General features: G+C 44.8%; 1 protein-coding gene across 5 annotated transcripts in view; it reads right to left on the reverse strand.

The window, feature by feature from the left end:
- The window catches only part of gria4b (glutamate receptor, ionotropic, AMPA 4b), a 163,061-nt gene that overhangs the window by 81,414 nt on the left and 66,972 nt on the right, over positions 1-14,675 (reverse strand). For all 5 annotated transcript variants that reach the window (XR_005034988.1, XM_036937641.1, XM_036937640.1 and 2 more), the window contains exon 3: positions 3,374-3,613. Coding sequence is in view for 4 of the 5 variants with exons in the window: in XM_036937641.1 (XP_036793536.1) it covers positions 3,374-3,613 (240 nt within the window). In the remaining variant the exon portion in view is untranslated. The remainder of the gene's footprint in view (positions 1-3,373; positions 3,614-14,675) is intronic.

Here is a 14,675-nt window from a genome sequence, read left to right on the forward strand (position 1 = left end):
CATGCCCGTCCACCAGATAGCACAGACAGCCATTATTTTAGGACAGCATCCATTCACACTTCCACTGTATGGGTTTCCACATAGAGCAGGGGTAATTGAGATAGATCAGAGTAGGCAATGCAGGATCTGGACCATAATTACCAATAATCTCTCATTCTAGACATTCTATTTCTAAGGACTGTAGTTGATGTCCTGAATACAAAGAGCCATAGATACACATTACACTGACACATTATTAATGACTAAATGCAGATTGTGTACATCTTTGTAATATATATGACCTTTGGAGCTAAACATATGAATGCTCACACTTACACCAAGACCTGTAAAGCAAAGCCTTTGCTGTGTCTCGGCCCCAGCTCCTAACACACTACTACTGTACAGTTACTGCAGCAGGCTGGAGTCCCATTTAGAGGTGTCACTGTGATATGTGTTAACAATAAAGACTACCGTTCCCATAATGCAACGCACCATGCACAAAGTGATTGTTAGAATGCCTTGCATAGCTACACACCAATGTAGTTTAGCTAGCTCAATCATCTTGTTATTAAAAGTAGCTAAACCTATGCCCCCAGCTTGTCAATTCATCAAGGAACAAACATAACATGGGGTGTTTCTCATACTACGAGCACGAGCACGCAATATGCATACTACGAGAACGCAATCTGGAGCCATGGGAGGGTCGGAGCACGAGTCCAAATCAAAGTATGCGAAACGGATGCGTACTCCGCTTGTACACATTTCAAAGCATGTATCGATGCAAGCTTCAATAAAAAGTATGGACAGAAATATGACTCAACCAAGTAAAAAAACGACACTACATTTATTGAAACCATTATTTGAGCTGAAGCAAGAGAAAATAAACTCCGACTTCGGAATGAAATGTCGCCCATTCACATCTTATTTGTTGCCTGACTACAATATTGCATCTTGAAAACGTTAATAAATACATTGTGTGTTAATTTTGGCATGTTTACCTGCCTACAATACCCACTGCAGTCTGTAGATTGCAATCCCATAGTAAGTCAATAGGGCGAACTGGCTAACCACTACTGTTAGCTAACTAGCTAGCCACAAATAATTAGTAGCTAACTACCCACGAAGAATTGACATCTACATTGCATAGTTTTAGGTCATTTTTAAACTATCTGGTTAGCTTGAATATTACAATTCATATATAGCTAGCTGATAGTTATGAAATAAAACTTTGTGCATATCTTGTTTTGTCTCTTGCCATTGTCCTGGCTGGAAGAAGGTTCAGTGAATGGGTATGTCCATAGTAAGGCAATAGGGTCAACTGGCTAGCTAGCCATTAAGAAGTGGTAGCTAGCTACCCACAAAAAAAATTGACATCTACCTGGCATAACATTAGTTTAAGGTCCTTTGGTCGTTTAACTAGTTAGACCATTACGATTCACATGTTGCTGATAATTATGAAGTTAAACAATATGCTTTGTGTATATCTTGTTTCGTCTCTATTGTCATTGTCCTGGCTGGAAGAAAGTTCAGTGAATGGGAGGTGAGGCAATACAGTAGGGGGAGTGCAAGTGCTTCTCAAATGTAATGTTTTATGCGCTCTCCATACTCTTGTCCTCACAAGAACGGACTCAAGAAAACATCTTCGGAGAATGGTGCAGGAGAGTGTGGAGTACGGTAGTATGAATATTGAGAAACACACATGGTGTCAGAAGTGGGATTCAAACCCACGCCTCCACTGGAAGCAAAGGCACCTCATCCACTGTCTCTTAGCCTCTCATTCCTTTGTGACAACATAAGTGCTGTTATTCACTCTAAATCTCTAAGTCTATTATAAATCCCTTCTAATCAAAATAAGCACAGCCTCCATTTCTCCTTCCAATGGCCCTTTACGGCGTGAGAAACTGAAAGAATTGGACCGCTATAAGTAATATGGTTGTGACTTTACCATGGCCTCTGAATTGCACCTATTCACTCTTTTCCGATTTACAAGTGCCTATGGGACAGTGACCTGCAACACCCGGTGCCCTTGGCAAATCCTTCCCGCAAGTCAATTTAATGTGCCCCCCCCCACGGTTACGACATCAACATACACCTGTGACCTTTAAATATAATTTATATCTCTCCATTTACTATGTAAAGCACTTTGAGGTACTGGAAAAGCTTTGAAACGCTATACATTGAGTGTACAAAACTTTAGGAACAACTTCCTGATATTGAGTTGCACCCTCTCAGAACAGCCTCAATTCATCAGGGCATGGACTCTACAAGGTGTTGAAAGCGTTCCACAGGGATGCTGGCCCATGTTGACCCCAGTGCTTCAGTTGTGTCAAGTTGGTTGGATGTCCTTTGGGCGGTGGACCATTCTTGATACACGCAGGAAACTGTTGAGCATGAAAAACCCAGCAGGGTTGCAGTTCTTGACACACTTAAAAGTCACTTAAATCTTTTGTCTTGCCCATTCCCCCCTTGTACACACATACACAATCCATGTCTCAATTGTCTCAAGGCTTAAAATTCCTTCTTTAACCTGTCTCCTCCCCTTCATCTACACTGATTGAAGTGGATTTAACAGGTGACATCAGTAAGGGATCATAGCTTTCACCTGGATTCAATTGGTCAGTCTTTGTCGGGGAATTTTTAATTTTTTATATATTTTTTATTTAACTAGGTAAGTCAGTTAAGAACAAATTCTTATTTACAATGACGGTGAAAAGAGCAGTGTTTGTATGGTTTTGTACAATCAGTGTATAAATCCAATAAATTATTTAGTATCATTACAATGACTTACCACTGCCAGTGACACACTAAAAGGTCAATTCAGTAGTATGATGTAATCATACACAGTGGAGCAACTTCCTGATTGCATTAAGACTTAAAAGGTACACGTCAGGGGCCTGCATCGCTTCGCCAGCTGTGCCACCAGAGACTCTGGGTTCGCGCCCAGGCTCTGTTGCAGCAAGCCAAGACTGGGAGGTCCGTGGGGCGACGCACAGTTGGCCTAGCGTCGTCCGGGTTAGGGAGGGCTTGGCCGGTAGGGATATCCTTGTCTCATTGCGCACCAGCGACTCCTGTGGCGGTCCGGGCGCAGTGCACGCTAATCAAGGTCGCCAGGCGCACGGTGTTTCCTCCGACACATTGATGCGGCTAGCTTCCGGGTTGGATGCGCGCTGTGTTAAGAAGCAGTGTGGCTTGGTTGGGTTGTGTTTCTGAGGATGCAAGATTTTTGACCTTTGTCTCTCCCGAGCCCGTACGGGAGTTGTAGCAATGAGACAAGATAGTAACTACGAATAATTGGATACTATGAAATTGGGGAGAAAAAGGGGCTAAAAATTCAAAAAAAGAAAAAAAAAGGTAAACGTCATACACATCAACACACACAAATGTAAGTACTTACCCCGGTCCGTATCGTAGAGGAAGACAAACTTGTTCCAGTCGTAGTGATCGAGTAGCGAGAGCAGCGCTCCGCGGATGGAGGGCCGAAGCTGCAGCGTGAACTGGCTCTCTCCCTCGGTGGGGAAGCTGGGCGTGATGAGGGAGATGTGTAGCGCCCCGCAGAACGACGTCAGCGTGTGCACCGAGCGCTTGTCGTACAGGCCAAAGATGGCAAATACGCCCCGCGAGTACTGTGAGCAGACTGTGGAAGAGGTATGGAAGGGGGGAAGAGAGAGAGAGAGAGAAAGAGAAATAAGTTAGTTACTAAATTAATTTACTAAACATTTGAATCTCTTAAAAGGGAGAAATGGTGCATGTAAGAATAGATGGCGAGTACAGAAAGCAGACAGTGGTAGAGAGAGAGAGACATTGCAGATAGTTCACCAACCCATTCAAATCCCTACAAGAGAAGCCCTGTGTTGCCTATGGAATAACAACTACCCAAAACATCCACAAAATATCAAATTTCCATCTTAAATGATTTCTAGTTTAATGAGTCTCTCTACCTCCTTTCGTCACCTCTCTCTCTCTCTCTCTATCTGCTAATAAACCAGTGGGTATTGTGATAAGATATGACCTTTAGGAGACAAACACACCGGCTTTAATATAAAAAGCTGTGTGTTATAAGTCTTTACATACACACTGCAGTTTCTGCTTAAGGCGCCTTGGTGTCTCGAGCCCTGATGCTATAATTGCTTGTGCCTTGCGGTGTGTGTGTGTTTGTGTGTGCTTAAAAAACACACCATAATCAACTGTTATGCTGACGTCTTCGTGCACGGCGAGTGCCTAAATGAAAGAACGGCACATGGTTAAAAAGTGTGTTCAAAGCATTTGAACTGTTCCATTATAAAGGGAACAGATAAACATGTTTTTTTTTGTGTGGTTCTTTTATTGTTGCTACGCTGGGTTTGACAGCCTTATTTTTTTTCGTAGAGTTCCAGTGTTGTTGGGAGTCCCTCTCTTTGCAGCTTGTGAACACCTAGGGCTGAAGAAGAAGATGTAGAGGAGAGGGAGAGAGGGACAGGAAGAAAGTGAGATAGAAAGAGCGAGAGAGAGAAAACTCCGGCTTTGATGCCTTCTGAGTTTCTTCCTCCATTTGTTCTACAAACCGTGAGACATAACAACTACGTGTAGATGTGTCAACACGCTGGAAGCGAACACGCTAAAACCAACCACTACTGTCTCGCAACTCTATGTAACTCTCATTCTCCATCTCTCCTGAAGCAGAGAGGGATTTGCACATCATCAAGGCTTTCATGTCCCAGTCATGTAGGATAAATTGAGCACCAACATACACTGTGCCAGCGCACTGTGTTACGTTGCATCAATTTGTAGCCTAACACTCATCATGTAATATTGTGTGTTGCGTCCAGTGGAGGGTAAACACACCTAAATGCCACATACAGTACCAGTCAAAAGTTTGGACACAGACTCACTCGAGGGTTTTTCTTTATTTGTACTATTTTCTACATTGTAGAATAATAATAAAGACATCAAAACTGTGAAATAACACATATGGAATCATGTAGTAAACAAAAAAGTGTTAAACAAATCAAAATATATATATTTTTTAGATTCTTCAAAGTAGCCACCATTTGCCTTGATGACAGCTTTGCACACTTTTGTCATTCTCTCAACCAGCTTTGCCTGGAATGTTTTTCCAACAGTCTTGAAGGAGTTCCTACATATGCTGAGCACTTGTTGGCTGCTTTTCCTTCACTCTGCCGTCCAACTCATCCCAAACCATCTCACTTGGGTTGAGTTCAGGTGATTGTGGAGGCCAGGTCATCTGATGCAGCATTCCATCACTCTCCTTCTTGGTCAAATAGCCCTTATACAGCCTGGAGGTGTGCATTGTCCTGTTGAAAAACAAATCATAGTGGGACTAAGCGCAAACTAGATGGGATGGCGTATCGCTGCAGAATGCTGTGGTTGTCACACACTGATCTGTTTCACCTGTCTTTGTGAATGTCTCCATCCACCTCCAGGTGTCACTGGTTTTTCCCATTAGTCCCTGGGTATTTATTCCGGTGTTCCCTGTTTGTCTGTTGGCAGTTCGACTCATCTTGTCAAGTCAACCAGCGTGTGTTTCTGTGCTCCTGCCTTTTCTTATCTCTTTTGCTAGTCCTCCCGGTTTTGACCCTTGCCTGCCTTGACTCTGAACCCGCCTGCCTGACCATACTGCCTGCCCTGACCTCGAGCCTGCCTGCCACTCTGTACCTTATGATTTTTTGCCTGTCCACGACCATTCTCTTGCCTGCCCGTTGGATTATAATAAATATCAGAGACTCAAACCATCTGCCTCCCATGTCTGCATCTGGGACTCGCCCTGTGCCCTTATAGTGGTAGCAATGCTGGTTAGGTGTGCCTTCAAATGAAAATAAATCACTGACAGTGTCACCAGCAAAGCACCCGCCTCACCATCACACCTCCTCCTCCATGCTTCATGGTGGGAACCACATACGGGGATCATCCGTTCACCTACTCTGCATCTCACAAAGACACGGCGGTTGGAGCCAAAAATCTCAAATTTCAACTCTTCAGAACAAATGACATATTTCCACCTGTCTAAATGTCCATTGCTTGTGTTTCTTGGCCCAAGCAATTTCATTTTCTTATTGGTGTCCTTTAGTAGTGGTTTCTTTGCAGCAATTCGGCCGTGGAGGCCTGAATCACACAGTGTCCTCTGAACAGTTGATGTTGAGATCTGTCTGTTACTTGAACTCTGTGAAGCAGTTATTTCGGCTGCAATCTGAGGTGCAGTTAACTGTAATGAACTTATCCTCTGCAGCAGAGGTAACTCTGGGTCTTCCTTTCCTGTGGAGGTCCTCATGAGAGCCAGTTTCATCATAGCGCTTGATGGTTTTTGCGACTGCACTTGAAGAAACTTTCAAAGTTCTTGGCATATTGACTGACCTTTTTGTCTTAAAGTAGTGATGGACTGTCATTTCTCTTTGTTTATTTGAGCTGTTCTTGCCATAATATGGACTTGGTCTTTTACCAAATAGGGCTATCTTCTGTATACCACTCCTACCTTGTCCCAACACAACTGATTGGCTGAAACGCATGAAGAAGTAAAGAAAAAACAGTCCAATTTGTGGCCACATGTCCAGCAGTGTCACACCCTGATCTGGTTCATCTGTCCTTGTGACTGTCTCCACCCCCTCCAGGTGTCGCTTATTATCCCCGGTGTATATATCCCTGTGTTTCCTGTCTCTCCCCAGTGTATATATCCCTGTTTTTCCTGTCTCTCCCCAGTGTATATATCCCTGTGCCAGTTTGTCTTGTTTGCCAAGTCAACCAGCGGTTTTCCTTGCTCCTTTCTTTAACAGTCTTTGTTTGTTTCTAGTCCTTCTGGTTGCGACTCTTGCCTGTACTGACTCCGAACCCGCCTGCCTGACCACTCTGCCTGTTCTGACTACCAGCCTGCCTATCCCCTTGTCCTGTTTTGGACTCGTATCTGGTTTCTGACCCCTGCCTGGCCTGACCTTGAGACTGCCTAATGTCTGGTACTGTTTGAACTCTGACCTGGTTTATGAACTCTCGCCTGTCCCCGACCTGCCTTTGCCTACTTCCTTTGTCATAATAAATATAGGAGCTCTACCATCTGCCTCCTGTGTCTGCATTTGAGTCTCGCCTTGTGTCCTTATAAGCAGAGATTAGCACTCTGCAAACATAAATACTGTACATCATTCATCACGCTGTCTCTGTCTATTCTTTCATTCTCTCTGTCCCCTGCTCTCTCTCGCTCCCCCTCTTTCTCTGTCTTTCCCCCTCTCTCTACAGTTAAATGTCTGTAGTTATGTCTAAGCTGCAGTGACAAACATGTTGTTGCTGACTAACACAGGGCTCAGACTGTCCAGTTGTCCTGTCTCACTCCCTTTTCCTCCATCTCACTCTCTGTTTCTCCCTCTCCAGCTCGCTCTTTCTCTCCCTCGGAAATGAACAGAACCACTAACGAGCAGCCTGCTGTTATTTCCAATAAAAAAAAGACGAGCTACAATATCAACAACATCTCACACAACACACACACAGCCACCATCGTATCGTTATAGCAGAACTCCATGTGTGCGTCCCAAATGGCACCCAATTCTCTGGTCAAACGTAGCGAGACAAAGGCAATAGGGTGCCAATTGGGACACAACCCACATTGGCTATGGAGCGAGATGAGGGATATGCCTTTAGGTGGAGATAGATCTCTCTGTATTCTGTGAGGGATATGCCTTTAGGTGGAGATAGATCTCTCTGTATTCTGTGAAGGATATGCCTTTAGGTGGATGTCGATCTCTGCATTCCTGTGAGGGATAATCAAAATCAAAATCTAATCAAATGTTATTGGTCACATACACATGGTTAACAGATGTTAATGTGAGTGTAGTGAAATGCTTGTGCTTCTTGTTCCGACCATGCAGTAATATCTAACAAGTAATCTAACAATTTCACAACAACTACATTATACACACAAGTGTAAAGGAATTAATAAGAATATGTACATATGAATATATGGATGAGCGATGGCCGAACGGCATAGGCAAGATGCAGTAGATGGTATAGAGTACAGTATATACATATGAGATGAGTAACGTAGGGAATGTAAACATTATATAAAGTGGCATTGTTTAAAGTGACTAGTGATACATTTATTACATCCGATTTTTTATTATTAAAGTGGCTGGAGGTTTGAGTCAGTATGTTGGCAGCAGCCACTCAATGTTAGTGATGGCTGTTTAACAGTCTGATGGCCTTGAAGCTGTTTTGAGATAGAAGCTGTTTTTCAGTCTCTTGGTCCCAGCTTTTATGCACCTGTACTGACCTCACCTTCTGGATGATAACGGGGTGAACAAGCAGTGGTTGTTGTCCTTGATGGTCTTTTTGGTCTTCCTGTGACATCGGGTGGTGTAGATGTCCTGGAGGACAGGTAATTTCCCCCGGTGATGCGTTGTGCAGACATCACTACCCTCTGGAGAACCTTACGGTTGTGGGCGGAGCAGTTGCCGTACCGGGCGGTGATACAGCCCGACAGGATGGTCCTGATTGTGCATCTGTGAAAGTTTATGAGTGTTTTTGGTGACAAGCCAAATTTCTTCAGCCTCCTGAGGTTGAAGAGGCGCTATTTCACCACGCTGTCTGTGTGGGTGGACCAATTCAGTTTGTCCGTGATGTGTACGCTGAGGAAGATGAAACTTTGCACCTTCTCCACTACTGTCCTGTCGATGTGGATAAGGGGGTGCTCCCTCTGCTGTTTCCTGAAGTCCATGATCATCTCCTTTATTTTGTTGATGTTGAGTGAGAGGTTATTTTCTTGACACCACACTCCGAGGGCCCTCACCTCCTCCCTGTAGGCCGTGTCGTTGTTGTTGGTAATCAAGCCTACCACTGTAGTGTCGTCTGCAAACTTGATGATTGTGTTGGAGGCTTGCATCGCCACACAGTCATGGGTGAACATGGAGTACAGGAGGGGGCTGAAAACGCACCCTTGTGGGGCCCCAGTGTTGAGGATCAGCAGGGTGGATATGTTGTTTCCTACCCTCACCACCTGGGGGTGGCTCATCAGAAAGTCCAGGACCTAGTTGCACAGGGCGGGGTCGAGACCCAGGGTCTCGAGCTTAATGACGAGTTTGGAGGGTACTAAGGTGTTAAATGCTGAGCTGTAATCGATGAACAGCATTCTTACATAGGTATTCCTCTTGTCCAGATGGGTTAGGGCAGTGTGCAGTGTGATTCCTATTGCGTCGTCTGTGGACCTATTGGGGCGGTAAGCAAATTGGAGTGGGTTTAGGGTGTCAGGTAGGGTGGAGGTGATAAGATCCTTCACTAGTCTCTCAAAGCACTTCGTAATGACGGAAGTGAGTGCTACGGGGCAATAGTCATTTAGCTCAGTTACCTTAGCTTTCTTGGGAACAGGAACAATGGTGGCCCTCTTGAAGCATGTGGGAACAGCAGACTGGGATAGGGACTGATTGAATATGTCCGTAAACACCAGCTTGTCTGCGCATGCTCTGAGGACGCTTGTGGGATGCCATCTGGGCCGGTAGCCTTGCAAGGGTTAACACGTTTAAATGTTTTACTCATGTTGACTGCGGTGAAGGAGAGCCCGCAGGTTTTGGTAGTTGGCCATGTCAGTGGCACTGTATTGTCCTCAAAGCGAGCAAAGAAGTTGTTTAGTTTGTCTGGGAGCAAGACATCGGGGCTGGTTTTCTTTTTGTAGTCCGTGATTGACTGTAGACCCTGCCACATACCTCTCGTGTCTGAGCCGTTGAATTGAGACTCTACTTTGTCTCTATACTGACGATTAGCTTGTTTGATTGCCTTGCGGAGAGAATAGCTACACTATTTGTATTCTGTCATGTTTCCAGTCGCCTTGCCATATTTAAAAGCAGTGGTTTGCGTTTTCATGGCAGCGCGAATGCTGCCATCAATCCACAGTTTCTGGTTGGGGAAGGTTTTAATTGTTACCGTGGGTAGAAAATCACTGATGCACTTGCTAATAAACTCGCTCACGGAATCAGCGTATACATCAATGTTGTTGTCTGAGGCTATCCTGAACATATCCCAGTCCATGTGATCGAAGCAATCTTGGAGGGTGGAATCAGATTGGTCAGACCAGCGTTGAACAGACCTGAGCATGGGCGTTTCCTGTTTTAATTTCTGTCTATAGGCTGGGAGCAACAAAATGGAGTCATGGTCAGATTTGCCAAAAGGAGGGCGCGGGAGGGCTTTTTATGAGTCGCGGATGATACAGAATTTTGCCAGCCCGGGCCCCGCATTCGATATGCTGATAAAATTTATGGAGCCTTGTTTTCAGATTAGCCTTGTTAAAATCCCCAGCTACAATACAGCCTCAGGATATGTGGTTTCCAGTTTACATAGAGTCCAATGAAGTTCTTTCAGGGCCGTCGAGGTGTCTGCTTGGGGGGGAAATACACGGCTGTGGTTATAATCTAAGATTGGTAGATAATGCGACATTTGATTGTAAGGAATTCTAGGTCAGGTGATCTAAAGGATTGTAGTTACTGTATGTTGTTACGATCACACCACGACTCGTTAATCATAAGGCAACACCCCCGCCCTTCTTCTTACCTGAGAGATGTTTGTTTCTGTCGGCGCAATGCGTGAAGAGACCGGGCTGTACCGACTCCCGAGTGAGCCATGTTTCCGTGAAACAGATAATGTTACAATCTCTGATCTCCCTCTGGAAGGCAACCCTTGTTCGAATTTCATCTACCTTGTTGTCAAGAGACTGGACATTGTCGAGTAGTATACTCGGGAGCGGTGAGCGATGTGACCATCTACGGAGCCTGACCAGAAGACTGCTCTGTCTGCCCCTTCAACGGCGCAGTTGTTTTGCGTCGCCTACTGGGATCCGATCCATTGTCCTGGGTGGTGGTCCAAACAGAGGATCCGTTTCGGGAAAGTCATATTCCTGGTTGTAATGTTGGTAAGTTGACGTTGCTCTTATATCCAATAGGTCTTCCCGGCTGTATGTAATAAGATTTAAGATTTCCTGGGCTAACAGTGTAAGAAATAATACAACATTTAAAAAAAAATACTGCATAGTTTCCTAAGAACGTGAAGCGAGGCGACCATCTCTGTCGGCGCAGTTCCTGCTTACCAATCCCTGCTCCACCTAAAGGATATGTCTTTAGGTGGAGATAGATCTCTGTATTCCTATGAGTGATATGGCACCGTTGGACACCGTGTAAACAGAGCTGTCTGTCCCTGTGGCCATTGCTTTATAACTAGACTGGGCTGCAATGAATTCAATGAAAGGAAGCCAGTGTGAAACATACAGACACAGAGGGAGAAAGCACACAAACACACAGAACACACATACAAGAAGACACTAAAAGGAGAGGATTGTGTGGAACACAATGAACAGGTAAGGCTCAATCTGCTTTCTGTTCTCCCACTTTCTCTATCTCTAATGCTGTTTCTCTCCTTTTGTCTACCCGGAGAAAAGGACAGAGAGTGAATTGACTACACAGCCCAGACAAGCTCTGGAGAAAGAGAGAGGAAGAGGGGGGAGAGGGGCGAGAAGGAGGGAAAGTGTCACAAAGCAGAGGGGGGTGTTTATAGCAATCAACTTCACCTTAGAGAGAAACAAGCAATAACACACACACACACACACACACACACACACACACACACACACACACACACACACACACACACACACTGTCAGACTGACCTCCTTAAAGGGGCTAAATCAAACCAACCCTGGGAGAGTATACAGTGGAGGCACTACACTCTACTCCACACTCTCCATTATACAGTACCAGTCAAAAGTTTGAGACCTTTGCACACCTTTGGCATTCTCTCAACCAGCTTCATGAGGTAGTCACCTGGAATGCATTTCAATTAACAGGTGTGCCTTGTTAAAAGTTAACTTGTGGAATGTATTTCCTTCTTAATGTGTTTAAGCCAAAAACAGTTGTGTTGTGACAAGGTAGCGGTGATATACCGAAGGTAGCCCTATTTGGTAAAAGACCAAGTCCATATTATGTCAAGAACTGCTCAAATAAGCAAAGAGAAACGACAGTCCATTATTAATTTAAGACATGAAGGTCAGTCAATACGGAACATTTCAAGAACTTTAAAGTTTCTTCAAGTGCAGTCGCAAAACCCATCAAGCGCTATGATGAAACTGGCTCTCATAAGGACCGCCACTCGTACTGTACGTCTGTAGCTGTATGTCTATGCTACAGTTATAAGTCTGTAGTTATGTCTGAACTGCAGTGGCATACATGTTGTTGCTGACTGACATACAGGGCTCAGGCTGTCCAGATTGAAAGGTCCATTTTGTACTGTCCCACACCAGCAGTGACCCTGAAACAGCATGCGTCAGCCTTCTAGTCCACTGCACAAACAGGTCAGCAGCCCCAGCCACAACTAACACTGCACCTCACATAATCAATGGGCCCATGTGAGAGAGAGTGTGCAGTGTCTGTGCATGCATAGGCGGGGTGGGGAGTGGGTGTGTGTGTGTGTGTCTGTGTGGTACACCCTGTCCAGGTTGATTGATCTCTGTTTTGGTGATATTGATGAATAGACTTTACTCCCATGCACAAATCCACCCACCACACACACACCCACCCACACAGCTGCATCACAATTAGTGAATCCCTCACTAAAACCAATGCACCAACTCAGTGGCCTTGTGGTTAGTTTGTTCACCCTGAGATTGGAAGGTTGGGGTTTGGATCCTTGGTTGAGTCAGACTCCAAAAACGGTACTCAATGCCTCTGCTTGGCACTCAGCATTAAAGAGATGGATTAGGGATAAGGTCTTGCGATAGACTAGCATCCTGTCCAGGGTGTGTACTTGTATACCAAACTGCCTCATGCTACAGAATAAGGACATCGGACCATGGGGAAGGAGCCTTTCTGGACAAGGCTTACTTACTTCACTTAAACCAATGCCACCAACACTTACATCCTAGCTGAATTGTATTGTTACCATGTAGCACACATTTCCACAGTGTTGTGTCCCACAGGTGTTGAGCACTACACCTAACACAACATAGTTGCTGACTGCCTTGCAGCTACCAATTTACTGATTTGACCACACAGCACAAGCCACCATCATTCACCACTCGTTTCAGACCGTACATACAGTGCCTTTTGGGAAAGTATTCCGACCCCACATTTCCACATTTTGTTACAGCCTTAATCTAAAATGGATTATATTTAGTTTTTTATTCATCATCAATCTACACGCAATACCCCATAATGACAAAGCGAAAACAGGTAATATCATTTTTTCCCTCTAATTTATAAACAAAATAAACTGAAATATCACATTTACATAAGTATTCAGATCCTTTACTCAGTACTTTATTGAAGCACCTTTGGCAGCGATTACAGTATCGCGTCTTCTTGGTTATGACGCTACAATCTTAGCACACCTGCATTTTGAGAGTTTCTCCCATTCTTCGCTGCAGATCCTCTCAATCTCAGGTTGGATGGGGAGCTTCGCTGCACAGCTATTTTCAGGTCTCTCTAGGAATATTTGATCGGGTTCAAGTCCGGGCTCTGGATGGGCCACTCCAGGACATTCAGAGACTTGTCCCGAAGCCACTCCTGCATCATCTTGGCTGTGAGCTTACGATCGCTGTTCTGTTGGAAGGTGAACCATTGTCCCAGTCTGAAGTCCTGAGCACTCTGGAGCAGGTTTTCATCAAGGATCTCTCTGCTCTGTTAATCTTTGCCTCAATCCTGGCTCGTCTCAAAGTCCCTGCCGCTGAAAAACATACCCACAGCATGATGCTGCCACAACCATGCTTCGCTGTAGGGATGGTGCCAGGTTTCCTCCAAACGTGACACTTGGCATTCAGGCCAAATAGTTAAACTTGGTTTCAGACCAGATAATCTTGTGTCTCATGGTCTGAGAATCTTTAGGTGCCTTTTGGCAAATGCCAAGCAGGCTGACATGTGCCTTTTACTGAGGAGTGGCTTCCTTCTGGCCACTTTACCGTAAAGGCCTGATTGGTGGAGTGCTGCAGAGATGGTTGTCCTTCTGGAAGGTTCTCCCATCTACACAGATGAACTCTAGAGCACACATCTCTATTTGGCCAGAGAGAGAGCGAGAGAAAGCAAGAGAGAGAGAGCAAGAGAGAGAGTGAGCGAGAGAGAGAGTGAGCGAGAGTGAGAGAGAGACCCAACCTCTTCAACATATATATCAACGAATTGGAGAGGGCATTAGAACAGTCTGTAGCACCCGACCTCACCTTACTAGGATATGAAGTCAAATGTCTACTGTTTGCTGATGATCTGGTGCTTCTGTCCTCAACCAAGTAGGGCCTACAGCAGCAGCAGAAGTTTACATGCACTTAGGTTGGAGTCATTAAAACTCGTTTTTCAACCACTCCACAAATGCATTGTTAACAAACTATAGTTTTGGCAAGTCGGTTATGTAACGGTTTTCTTCCGTTGAAGGAGAGGAGGACCAAAATGCAGCGTGGTTGGAGTTCAACATTTTTAATAAAGACCATACACGAGAACACTACAAAATACAAAATAACAAATGCGAAAACCGAAACAGTCCTATCTGGTGCAAAGACACGAAGACAGAAGACAACCACCCACAAAATACCCAAAGAACATGGCTGCCTAAATATGGTTCCCAATCAGAGACAACGATAAACACCTGCCTCTAATTGAGAACCAATCTAGGCAACCATAGACTTACATAAACACCTAGACTAGAAAACACCCCATAAACATACAAAACCCTAGACCAGACAAAACACATAAATCCCCCATGTC

The sequence above is a fragment of the Oncorhynchus mykiss genome, chromosome 12 (assembly GCF_013265735.2).
Source record: "Oncorhynchus mykiss isolate Arlee chromosome 12, USDA_OmykA_1.1, whole genome shotgun sequence".
NCBI classification, from domain to species: Eukaryota; Metazoa; Chordata; class Actinopteri; order Salmoniformes; family Salmonidae; genus Oncorhynchus; species Oncorhynchus mykiss.